Below are 12,339 nucleotides of genomic sequence, written 5' to 3' on the forward strand. Positions count from 1 at the left end.
GGCTCATCTGTTCTCCAGGAGCACATTGCCAAACAGTTCGGGATGATGCAGTCTCAGATCGGCTATGACATCCTGGCGGAGGACACCATCACCGCCCTGCTGCACAACAATCGTAAACTGCTGGAGAAGCACATCACCAAGACCGAGGTGGAGACCTTCGTCAGCCTCGTGCGCAAGAACCGGGAGCCCCGGTGAGCCCACCAGCCCGCCTCCCGCGCTGCACCCGCCCCCTTTCTCCCAGGGTATAGGGGTGGCGGGCGCTGACCGTGATCATTCAAACAGTGAAAGACCCTTGCCTCCACTGGTAAAGTGCCACGTGTCTGAGGTCCTGGCCTCTGCAGCCCTTCCCTGGGGACCCCTCCTGATTGTGGCCCAATCTCAAAACCAGAGGGTTGATGCCTGTATTGAACCAGTTGTGCAATATTTTGGAGGAGGGTGGGGTGCATCCCCACCAGGGACTGGTGTCTGAGCCCCCTCCTCGCCCCCACGGCCCCCACCCCAGGTTCCTGGACTACCTCTCTGACCTGTGTGTGTCTAACCACATCGCCATCCCCGTCACCCAAGAGCTCATCTGCAAGTGCGTGCTGGACCCCAAGAACAGCGACATTCTCATCCAGACCGAGTGAGCCATTGCGCTGTCCCCTGCCCACAGCCCCGCCTCTTCCCTGCCCTGCTCCTCAGGCCCTTTAGAGCTTGGGCCCCAGGTGCAGACTGAAACAGTCCCTCTGGCTGTCTATGCTCTGTGCCCGCACTGTGAGAGCAAGGACGCCTCGGGGACTGAGCCAGATCCTCTGTCCTTGAGAAGCTCCGTGGTCTGAGGAGTGTGTTTATTTGAGCTGGCACTCAGCCAAACTCCAGGAGGGGGTCTGTGTGGCCGGGCACGCATGCGGGGACGCTCTGGCCTGGCATCCTAGCCGCCCCCTCCTCCGTGCCCCCCGCCACCCCCACTTGCTGTGACACACGGCCCTGGTTCACAGGCTTCGGCCAGTGAAGGAGATGGCTCAGTCCCACGAGTACCTGAGCATCGAGTATTCAGAGGAGGAGGTGTGGCTCACGTGGACGGACAAGAATAACGAGCACCACGAGAAGAGCGTGAGGCAGCTGGCGCAGGAGGCACGGGCGGGCAATGCTCACGACGAGAACGTGCTTAGCTACTACAGGTGCCTCTGGGGGCCCAGCTCCTTCCCCGTCCCCAGCGCTTCCGCTGCCCTTGGGCCTTCTTGGAAGGCCGGCAGCCAATCCCGGCTGAGGGATGAGCCCCCGCAGCTGCGTGGCCTTCCCTGGGGAGGCTGAGTGTCGCCCAAAGAGCTCAGCCCAGGGACAGGGCCTGAATGAATTTGAACCTGTGTACACGCATATTTATTTTAAAAATAAGATTACTAGATAACCACTTAGCCAGTGCCTGCCATAATTCAAAGTCTTTCCCCTGGCCACTCACGAAAGCCTCACCGCAGCCCCATGACTACTGTCACCCTCAGAGTTGGGGAGATAGGCACAGGAGGTGAAAGGACTTGCCCAAGGTCACACTTCCTTCATAAGGGGCCATGGTTCAAACCCAGGCCATCTGGTGCCAGGACCACAGCGGATAATGAGGAAGAAGCTGAGGGCAGACCAGCACCCCATGCAGAGCAGGGCCATCTGCAGGCCTCCTTTCAGCCGTTCTCCTGTCCGGGGCTCTGTACCCACTGCTCTGTGGAGGCCTGTCCCCCTACTGTGCTTCCCTCTCCCAGCCTCTGCCAGCCTCTCCCAGCCTCTCGCTCAGCCAGCTCTCCTCCCATGAACACCTGTCCTGGCTGAGCCAGAAGTGGTTTCTTTCTTCGCAAGGAAGGGGAGGGCTGCAAACGCTCGCTCAGAATTGTGTCTTTTCTGTGACGCTGGTGGGGGCCTGGTGTGACCTAAGTCCCTCTACCATTCTCCCAAGGCCTCCGCCCGGCCGGAGCCCAAGTGCTGGTGGCCCTCGCCGGCACCTGCCTGCCGCGGGCTCACCCTCCAACCCGCCCTGCAGGTACCAGCTGAAGCTCTTTGCCCGCATGTGCCTGGACCGCCAGTACCTGGCCATCGATGAGATCTCCCAGCAGCTGGGCGTTGAGCTCATCTTCCTGTGCATGGCAGACGAGATGCTTCCCTTTGATCTTCGTGCCTCCTTCTGCCACCTGATGCTGCACGTGCACGTGGACAGGGACCCCCAGGAGCTGGTCACACCAGTCAAGTTCGCCCGCCTCTGGACCGAGATCCCCACAGCCATCACCATCAAGGAGTGAGATGGGGAGCAGAGGGTGGGCCAGGCAAGGCTGGCTGGGGGGATCTCAGCGACCCTTATACCTCACTGCCTCCCCCCACCCCCAGCTACGACTCCAACCTCAACGCCTCTCGAGACGACAAGAAGAACAAGTTTGCCAGCACCATGGATTTCGTGGAGGACTACCTCAACAATGTGGTCAGCGAGGCCGTGCCCTTTGCCAACGAGGAGAAGAACAAGCTCACCTTCGAGGTTGCGGGGCAGGGGGGGGCGGCAAGGGGTTGGCGTTGGGGGGCTCTAGGCCTCAGCTGCCCCCAGGGGTGCTTTGAGGGCTCCATGACCTAACTTGCCACCGTGTCCCAGCCAGTTCAGGAAGCCCACATAGACCGCCAGGACTCCCCAAGGGGGAAGCTTCTCCCCGGCCACCTGAGAGAGGACTTGTTGGGAGGGCCCTCCATTCACCCCTGCAGGCCCCTGCGAGGATCACCCCCGCCTTCCTGCCTCTCTGCCCTTTCCCTCCAAGCTCCCAGTAGCTTTCCTTGCAGGCCTCGCTTCCTCAGTAGCCCACTGGGGGCGGCTGCCCTCCTCTCAGACCCATGCCCCTAGAGGTCCTGCCTTTTCCAAGGAACTTCGTCACACCCTCCCGTCACACCCTCCTGACATCCGCTCAGCCCTACTTTCTCATCCTGGCCCCGCCCCTTGCGAGGCCCCGCCCCCGCTCACCTTGGGGCCCCGCCTCCTCCCCCCTCCCCCCGCAGGTGGTCAGCCTGGCGCACAACCTCATCTACTTCGGCTTCTACAGCTTCAGTGAGCTGCTGCGGCTCACTCGCACGCTGTTGGGCATCATCGACTGCGTGCAGGGCCCCCCGGCCATGCTGCAGGCCTACGATGACTCAGGCGGTGAGACCTAGTGGCCAGGGCCACACATCCCCGCCCTCACCCAGCCGGGGCCTTCCTCCTAGCACTACAGTCCACTCTGATCAGCACCCTGTGCAGCCTGCCTCCTGGCTTCTGCTGGACCAGAGGGGCCCCTTTCCCGGTGCCGTGGAGACCCTGGGGCCCCGGGCAGTTGCCTTCCAACACAGCTTGGTTAGAGGGGAGATAATGCGGGAGGAGGGGAGACACAGGCCCTGCCCAAGGAGCTCCCAGTCAGACAGAGGAGTGGGCAGGAGACATGTGACCACAGACACAGCCCGGCCCTCAGGGACACCCCCAGGAGTAGCACAAAAACCTCTAATCAAAAAGTGCATTGTCTGACACCTGGTGTATCCTGCTCCCTGCACGGTGTCCCCTGTGTCTCCCAGGCTCTGTAGCAGCTCTCAGGATGTCCCATGGGAGAATTCTCACTGCTCTCCCCACACAGTTAAGCTTTGCCCTGGCCAGCCCCTCTTTACCCAGGTTTGGCTTAAAGCTCACCTCCCACAGAAAGCCTTTCTGGGTTAGCCCTGCCTCTGATAGCCAGAGCCAGAGCCAGACCCAGGGCTCCTACCGGGCACCCTGCGACCCCCTGGTGCTTCTCGCTCCGCAGGCAAGAACGTGCGCCGGTCCATCCAGGGCGTGGGCCATATGATGTCCACCATGGTGCTGAACCGCAAGCAGTCTGTCTTTGGGGCCCCCAGCCTGTCTGCCGGCACTGGTGCCACTGAGCCACTGGACAGAAGCAAGTTCGAGGACAATGAGGACATTGTGGTGATGGAGACCAAGCTGAAGATCCTGGAAATCTTGCAGGTGGCTGGGCCAGGACAGTGGTGGAGAGTGTTGGGAATAGAGCAGGAGAGTGGGGGACTGGGACAGGGAGGTTGGGGTTGGTGAATCCCTGCTCAGATCATAGTATCCAGTACTGGGGGCTCTGCAGTGATTGGCTATGTAGCCCAGTGGTTTCCAAAGCATGGCCCTTGGACCAGCAACAGCATGGACCTCACCGAGGAACTCAATAATGCATGTTCTTGGGCCCCGTCCCAGACCCACATACTGATCAGAGGCACCCGAGGCAGGCCCACTGTCTGTGCTGTGATAGGCCTCCCAGGTGATTCTGGGGGGCACTAAAGCCTAGCTCCGTCCCTCTGCTGTACAGATGAGGAAGGGAAGGGGGGAGGGGATTAACTGCCCTTCTATGGAAATTTCAGAGCAGAAGTAGAGCTTTGAGAGCTCATTCCCTGGTGAGGCGGACACGGTCTTTCCTGTTCTGGGTCTGAGACCCCCTAGCAACACTGGAAGAAGGGGCTGGTAGGACCTTGGGGGTGGTCAGAATGCCTGCTTTTGCTTTGCTTTCACCAGAGGACGGGAGGGCTAATGCAGTGACCTCCGTGGGGACCCAGTCTGGACAGGGCCTGGTCAAGGAGTTGGAGGGTTCCGGTTCATTCTAGGAGCTAAAGGCTTCCGGATCTACATCCTGGGGTGTGGCCAAAGGATAGAGGCCAGTGAGGGGTGTCTGCAAACCCTCTGTCCTCATCACCCCACCCCACCCCAAACTGGCCTCTCCTGCTCCCTGCTAGTCTTCAGTTCCACAACCCCCTGTCCTTCAGCAGAGCAGGGGAGGAGGATGAGAGCTGGCCTCTGGGTCCAGGGAGCTTCATTTTCTTTCCTGTCAGCATCCTCCCTGGGAAGGAGGGACTGAGTGATCTGTGCCTCATTTGGAGAATAGGTGTCATCCCTCATCACTGGGGCAGGAGAGGAGCAGAGGGCACTCTGGGCCTTCCCCGGGAGAGGAGTCTTGATTTTTTAGGTTGTGATGTCCTACGGTAGCCGGGACATCTATGCCGAGACCCCTGAGTGCTGAAGCTCATTCGGGGTACCCCTTCCCCCTTCCTGGGGAGCGACTGGCCTTCTGACTGCATCCCAGTCCTCACCCCATCCCTCCCCGCTTCTCCAGTTCATCCTCAACGTCCGCCTGGACTACCGCATCTCCTACTTGCTGTCCGTCTTCAAGAAGGAGTTTGTGGAAGTGTTTCCCATGCAGGACAGTGGGGCTGACGGCACAGCTCCGGCCTTCGACTCCACAAGTGAGCCTTGACCCCTGCCTTCCCCCACCTTCAGGCTAAGGCTGTGTAACTCACCCAGGGGTACACATTAGTGGGGTGGGGGCTGGGGGGACGTCTCAGGTCCAGCTCCCCAGCCCTGCCTCTGTTTCCCATCCAGCCCATTTAATTGCCATGGTGAGCGGCAGAGGCAGACATCATTCTCTCCATCTCCTAAATGGAGAAATTGAGGCCCAGAGAGAGGCGGGGACTTGCCCGAGGTCACGCCGTCAGGTGCTGAACCAGAGCAGGACCCAGGTCCCCTGGTGGCCAGCTCAGAACTCTGCTGGGCCCTGCAGGGTAGTGGGGCTGCTATGGTTCCCGCCACGGCTGGCTTCTACCCCAACCCTGGGCAGGAGCATGAAGGCACGGCTGCCACCCAGCCAGTGCATGGAACAGGGTGGTTCGGGTGCCTCCCTGCTCCCTCACCCCTGTGCTCCCCATATTTCCTGGGCACGGACCTGCCACCTGCCCCCATCCACTCACCCTTGCTCCCCACAGCCGCCAACATGAACCTGGACCGCATCGGGGAGCAGGCAGAGGCCATGTTCGGAGTGGGGTGAGGCCAGGGTTCAGTTGGGGGCTGGTGTGTGGGGTTGGGTGGGTGATGCTGACACAGGTGTGCAAACTCCCCTCCTTGGGGGTCTCCAAGGGCAGCCCCTCCTCCTGGGTCTGCAGGACCTTTACTGGGCTGTGGGGTGGGAGTCTTCTTGGCTCTGTGCTTTTGCCCTCTCACGCCTACCTAGCCCCAGGGACATAGGGGCCACTTGGGCCCTTGTGTCACCTCGGTCATTCCCCTGCCCTCACCCAGAGCAGTTGTGGCTCTATCTACATTGGGACTTGGCCCAGGAAGCTGGAGGGGAGCAGGGGAAGGCGTGGGGGACAGCCCACTGTACACAGTGCTGGGGTGGGGAGAGGTCGCCTGGGAGCTGGGGGCAGCACCGTCTCTGTGCCGTGCCCTTGGCATTTAGTGAAGCCCAGGGACCCCGACTCAGAAGGACATTTTTAAATTCATAAAATAAAGCACGTCAGTTACAAAGGAAACCAAGAGCTTTGAGACGCAGTTATCAAAATATTGAAGAAAACAAATTTGAAGTGACAGTTAGATCTGTGGATCTTTATTAACACATTAAGTAACCAACTGAGCTGGCGGGGGGTAATTAGTACCGTGACTTCAAAGGAACGGTGCATGTGAACGGGATTCACAATTTCTGTAACCACTGAAGGCGATGCGCGAACATCTGTGACTGGCACTGGTGACAGAATCGCCGGTACCCCAGCTTCTCCTCGCTGAAGGAAAGGCTGTATTTTACTTAGAGATCGGTACAACCGACGGGAATTTTCCCCACCTCCGTTCCCGACCCCCAGCCCATCTCCACGAACTCCTGGGTCGGGGGAGTCCTGTGGGTCGGGTCCCCTGCAAAGAGTCCCCACTTCAGCTGCGGGATCAAGGGGAGTCCTGCGGGATCTCCGGGAACACGGGGCTCCCTCGGAGGTTCGGGGTGTGGCTGGGGTCACTATCCCGAGTGCGAGTTCCACGGGGTGCGGCGTCGGCTGCTGGGTGGCAGGGTGGGCGGCGGGGAGCCCGGTGCCCAGCGCCCAGCATGGCGGACCCCGGTGCTGCAGGAAGACCAGCAGCATGCTGGAGGTGGACGACGAGGGCGGCCGCACGTTCCTGCGCGTGCTCATTCATCTGACCATGCACGACTATGCGCCGCTGGTCTCGGGAGCCCTGCAGCTACTCTTCAAGCACTTCAGCCAGCGCCAGGAGGCCGTGCACACCTTCAAGCAGGTGCTGCTCCTGCCTGGGCCCCCGGACGGGCCTTGGGGAGCGGGGCAGAGGCCTCGGGGGGCTTCCGGAGTGTGTGTGGGGGGGACTCTGAGGACCACCCGGCCCAGGCCTGAGTGGGTCGGTATCCTGGCGGGGCTTCGGCCTGTGCTGGGCACTGGGGGGTTAACGGGGGTTAACCATGGGGGGTTGGGGGCAGCTTGCCGCTCAGGGGAGCTCAAGAGGCTGGTTTGGGGGTTTTCGGCCTGGCCTTGCCGAGCTCCTGAAAGGTGAAGACCAAGTGTTGGCCACCTTTAGGACCTCTCCGCCTGACTCAGGGCTTGTCACTTTTCATGAAGTGGACAGTACTCGAGGGTTTCATAAACGATACCATGTGCGCCTTTGCTAGGTGCTTCAGATCACGCCTGGCACACAGTCAGCCTGCACTGAGGTGACTGGTTCTGTGACCATGATGTCGCATGGTATCGACAGCGCCCTGTGAAACACGCCTGCTGTCTAACGAGCACGTGCCAGGCGCAGAGCCTTGGCCTTGTCTTATCGGGTGGGGGGGAGCCTTAAGGCCTGGGAAGCTTTCCTGCCTTACCCTGACCAGAGTGAGTGCGGTGGGAGCCGAGGCTCTCCTGCCACGGGGAATCAGCGCTGCCAGGACTCTTTGTGCTGCCCTGACAGCCTTTGCAGCATCAGTCAATGAGCAACTGAAGCCCACTGATGGAGCAGCTCATGACAGGCGGTGTGGAGAGGCCTTTGGCCATCAGGGAAAGCTTCCTGGAGGTGATGGACCATAGCCAGCATTGAGGAGGAGCAGAGGCCTAGAACAGGGCAGGCACCTGGGGTCTCCGTGAGGCAGTGGACCGGGGGTGCCCATCTCACCTGGCATGCCCACGGTCAACCTTCAGGTGCAGCTGCTAATCTCAGCTCAGGATGTGGAGAACTACAAGGTGATCAAGTCGGAGCTGGACCGGCTTCGGACCATGGTGGAGAAGTCGGAGCTATGGGTGGACAAGAAGGGCAGCAGCAAGGGCGAGGAGGTGGAGACAGGTGCTTCCAAAGACAAGAAGGAGGTGAGTAGGGTGGCAGGGAGCTGGGAGGCCAGGGCTGCCATCAAGGGCTGGGCCTGGCTGACCCCCGCCCCCTTCCCTGTGTCCCCAGCGGCCCACAGACGAGGAGGGCTTTCTGCACCCACCCGGGGAGAAGAGCAGTGAGAACTACCAGATCGTCAAGGGCGTAAGTGGCCTGGGGCCCTGAGGCAACTCCCCGCGCCCTGCACCCCCCAACCGGAGGCTCTGGGGCCTGGCCTCTCCTGCCTCCCCATTCTGCTGGCCACTTGCCTTCAAAATACACATTTTCTGGCTTTGCCTGCACATTAAAGACACTCCTGCCCAGGTCCAGATGGAATTATTTTAAAGCTGAAGGAATTTAATGAAATTCCATTTCACAGTCATATTGTTCTATTTACTTTTATGGGCAGAATTGGGTTTTTAGTGCTTGCCTGCCTTGTTGTGGTGATCTGACTCAGTGAGCGTGGCCTCCTCCCCCTTCCTGTCCCCAGTGTGAGCTGGAGCTTGGCTGGGCTTGGCCGGGGACTCCCACCAGCCTGAGGGAGGCAGCGGGGCAGCTGGAGGAGGAGGGAAGGGGCAGGGGCTCTGGGCTCACCCGCCACGCTCCCCAGATCCTGGAACGGCTGAACAAGATGTGTGGCGTTGGCGAGCAGATGAGGAAGAAGCAGCAGAGGCTGCTCAAGAACATGGACGCCCACAAGGTCATGCTGGATCTGCTGCAGATCCCCTATGACAAGGTGACCTCTGACTTCTGACCTCTGACTTCCCCCTAACCCTGGCCCAAGCCAAACCACACACATATCCCCAACGCTGACCTAACCCAGCCTCACCCTGACCGCAGCTTCTGTTGCCCTCTCTGGCCTCGTCCTAATTATCTTAGCTTCACTGTAAGCTCTGACTGTTGCCTCCTCATCTTTCTGTCTTTTTTTTTTTTTTAAGATTTTATTTATTTGACAGAGACAGAGCTTGAGAGAGAGAGAGATAGATCACAAGCAGGGGGGAGGGGTAGAGGGAGAAGCAGACTGCCTGCTGAGCAGGTAGGTCTATGTGAGGCTCCATCCCAGGACCATGGGATCATGACCTGAGGCAAAGGCAGACGCCTAACCAACTGAACCACCCAGGTGCCCTGTCTCCTCCTTATCTTGATCCATGTTAAACCTTAACTGACCCCTGCCTCTCTTTGATTCTTGATCTCAACTCGGACCTCATGCTGACCCCAGACTTTGATTTCACACTCTAGCCTCACTCTGACCTCTTACCTTGACCTGTCCCCAGGGCACATCCTGGTGGCAGACTCCAATTTTAGCATCATTTCAACCTTTGATCCTCCACACCTTGCCTCACCTGACCATGATCTTGATATGTCTCAAGCCTCACACTGGCTCTTGAGCGTGACACCCAGCATTCACCTGACCCTGACCCCTCACCCCTCAGCCTAGCTCCCCCAGGCTGGCCTCCCATCAGTCTCTGCCCCTCAGCCCTTCACATATTTCCTATTTATTTATTTTGAGAGAGAGAGAGAGAGAGCACAGCATGGGAAGGGACAGAGGGAGAGAAGCATCCCCTCCACCCCCCACTGAGCAGGGAGCTTGATGCGGGACTCCATCTCAGGACCCCAGGATCATGACCTGAGTTGAATTCAGACACTTAACTGGCTGACCCCCCCCCCCCACCCCCGGTGCCCAAGACACATTTTCTTATCTTGACCTGGAGGCCCTCTTTCACCTTGAACCTGGCCTTCCCGTGGTCCCAGTCCCAAGCCCTGCCCCCTCCTTCCCGCCATGCCCGCTGGAACTCAGGCACGAGGCCCGGTGTCACCTTCCTCCTCCCATCCGGATGCCCAGGGTGATGCCAAGATGATGGAGATCCTGCGCTACACCCACCAGTTCCTGCAGAAGTTCTGCGCGGGGAACCCGGGCAATCAGGCCCTGCTGCATAAGCACCTGCACCTCTTCCTCACGCCGGGGGTAAGGGCGTGAGGCCGGGGGATGGGGTGGCGGTGTGCGGCTGGCAGCAGGGGGGCGGGGCGGGCCCGGATCCCTCTGCGTGACTGCTGCCCGCCGGCCCGCAGCTCCTGGAGGCCGAGACCATGCAGCATATCTTCCTGAACAACTACCAGCTGTGCTCGGAGATCAGCGAGCCGGTGCTGCAGCACTTCGTGCACCTGCTGGCCACCCACGGGCGCCACGTGCAGTACCTGGACTTCCTGCACACCGTCATCAAGGCCGAGGGCAAGTATGTCAAGAAGTGCCAGGACATGATCATGACCGAGGTGAGGACGGGGCCGGGGCCAGGGGGGCACCGGGGGCTCAGGCAGCGGGACTCAGAGTGAAGACGAGTCAGAGAGTCGTGAGAGGGGCCTGGCCTGTGGAGAGAGGACAGAGGCTACAGAGGCAGAACTCACGGCCCCATCCCACTATTTATCCTTGTATTTGCACTCATTTCAAAACCGTGAGGCGCCTGCTGGGGGGCCAAGGAGCCCGTGTACCCCGGGGGACACGGGTGGGGTGTACTCTCGGGGCAGGGACCACATCCGGTGTGCTTCTGCATGGGCCCCAGCGTCTGGTGCACTGTAGGTGCCTGGTAAGCCTGTTAGCCGAGGCATGAAGGAGGACCGGCCGAGTCTAAATCCGGAACAGAGGTGGTCTCTGCCCCGTGGGGGGATGGGTAGCTCAGTAAGTGGAGATGAGGGACCTGACAAATGGGGTGCCCTACACCGGACGTGCCCTATAGGCCGAATTATTAATTGCTGTTATTATTATTACCGTGAATAACATAATCACTGACACGAGAGGGTGCAGCAAGTGCTCTGGGAGGCTTTAAGTTCCACAGTGGGAGCACAGGGGAGGCAGGCAGGCATGGGATTAGAAAGGGCTTCCTGGAGGAAGCACCTGTGAAATAAGACTGAGTGTGGGATTTTTTTTTCCTTAGGGGAGAAGGGGTCACTTTTGTCAGTCCAGGGATCGGCTCTGATGGCAGGTGGCCTGAGACATCAGCCTATGGCCCCAAGGGCCAGGCAGGGGAGGGCTTTCCTGAGTGTCAGGTGAGGGCTGGGGTCAGAGTCCCAATCTCTCCCTGCTGACGGGGGCGTCTGATCAGGCACCCCTCCTCCCTGCAGCTGACCAACGCGGGTGATGACGTGGTGGTGTTCTACAATGACAAGGCCTCGCTGGCCCACCTGCTGGACATGATGAAGGCTGCCCGGGATGGCGTGGAGGACCACAGCCCCCTCATGTACCACATCTCCCTGGTGGACTTGCTAGCTGCCTGTGCCGAGGGCAAAAACGTCTACACGGAGATCAAGTGCACCTCCCTGCTACCCCTGGAGGACGTGGTGTCTGTGGTGACACATGAGGACTGTATCACCGAGGTCTGGGGTTTGGGAGAGCTGGTGGGAGTGGGGGGAGGGGTGTAAGGGCTGGTGGAGCCAGGCCGGGGCAGCCATCAGTCTTGCATGGTGGGGCAGGAAGGGGGAGGTAAGAAAAGTGGGGGAATGGAAGGTGTGGGCAGAGGAACAGGTTGGAGGTCAGGAGAATGGTGGAGCACAGAGAAGGAGAGCCTGGGCCAGTGGTCTGGCTCACGCCCCTGACCTTGCTCCCGGCTGCGCAGGTGAAAATGGCGTACGTGAACTTTGTGAATCACTGCTATGTGGACACAGAGGTGGAGATGAAGGAGATCTACACCAGCAACCACATCTGGACGCTCTTTGAGAACTTCACCCTGGACATGGCTCGGGTCTGTCTGCTGGGAGGGCGTGGGCTTGTGGGTGCACCGTGCTGGGCACAAGTATGGTTGGGAGCCCAGTTAGCCTGCCAAGGACTGGGCATGGAGGGGCCCCCAAGGCATCGCTCTCTCCTGCCCCAGGTGTGCAGTAAGCGGGAGAAGCGTCTGGCTGACCCCACGCTGGAGAAGTACGTGCTGACCGTCGTGCTGGACACCATCAACGCGTTCTTCAGCTCCCCATTCTCTGAGAACAGCACTTCCCTGCAGGTGCGCTTGTCCTGCATGTGCAGTTCTTGTGCGGGGAGGGAGGGAAGGAGAACATATATTCCTGTCTGCTTGTGGTGCATAGAGATATAGCGGAAGGACATAGACAAGTGTGTTAGTTACACATATGCTGTGTAACAAATTACCCCCAAAGTTAGCGGTTTAAAACAACAAACGTTTATTCTCCTAGTACTTCTGTAGGTCAGGAATTACTGTGGGGACAGTACCCTAGAACGGGAATTCCTAAAT

The 12,339-nt window shown here is 59.7% G+C and overlaps 1 protein-coding gene across 4 annotated transcripts in view; it reads left to right on the forward strand.

The window, feature by feature from the left end:
- Positions 1-12,339, forward strand: part of ITPR3 (inositol 1,4,5-trisphosphate receptor type 3) — a 65,302-nt gene that overhangs the window by 38,033 nt on the left and 14,930 nt on the right. For all 4 annotated transcript variants that reach the window (XR_004381587.1, XM_032849138.1, XM_032849136.1 and 1 more), the window contains exons 16-33: positions 19-191; positions 503-622; positions 978-1,160; positions 2,006-2,257; positions 2,347-2,491; positions 2,998-3,139; positions 3,768-3,967; positions 5,112-5,241; positions 5,758-5,815; positions 6,883-7,048; positions 7,942-8,106; positions 8,195-8,269; positions 8,715-8,840; positions 9,948-10,070; positions 10,175-10,375; positions 11,222-11,473; positions 11,713-11,838; positions 11,968-12,093. Coding sequence is in view for 3 of the 4 variants with exons in the window: in XM_032849138.1 (XP_032705029.1) it covers positions 19-191; positions 503-622; positions 978-1,160; positions 2,006-2,257; positions 2,347-2,491; positions 2,998-3,139; positions 3,768-3,967; positions 5,112-5,241; positions 5,758-5,815; positions 6,883-7,048; positions 7,942-8,106; positions 8,195-8,269; positions 8,715-8,840; positions 9,948-10,070; positions 10,175-10,375; positions 11,222-11,473; positions 11,713-11,838; positions 11,968-12,093 (2,763 nt within the window). In the remaining variant the exon portion in view is untranslated. The remainder of the gene's footprint in view (positions 1-18; positions 192-502; positions 623-977; positions 1,161-2,005; positions 2,258-2,346; positions 2,492-2,997; positions 3,140-3,767; positions 3,968-5,111; positions 5,242-5,757; positions 5,816-6,882; positions 7,049-7,941; positions 8,107-8,194; positions 8,270-8,714; positions 8,841-9,947; positions 10,071-10,174; positions 10,376-11,221; positions 11,474-11,712; positions 11,839-11,967; positions 12,094-12,339) is intronic.

This window comes from Lontra canadensis, unplaced genomic scaffold, assembly GCF_010015895.1.
Source record: "Lontra canadensis isolate GAN:19392208 unplaced genomic scaffold, GSC_riverotter_1.0 scaffold219, whole genome shotgun sequence".
In the NCBI taxonomy this organism is placed as follows: Eukaryota; Metazoa; Chordata; class Mammalia; order Carnivora; family Mustelidae; genus Lontra; species Lontra canadensis.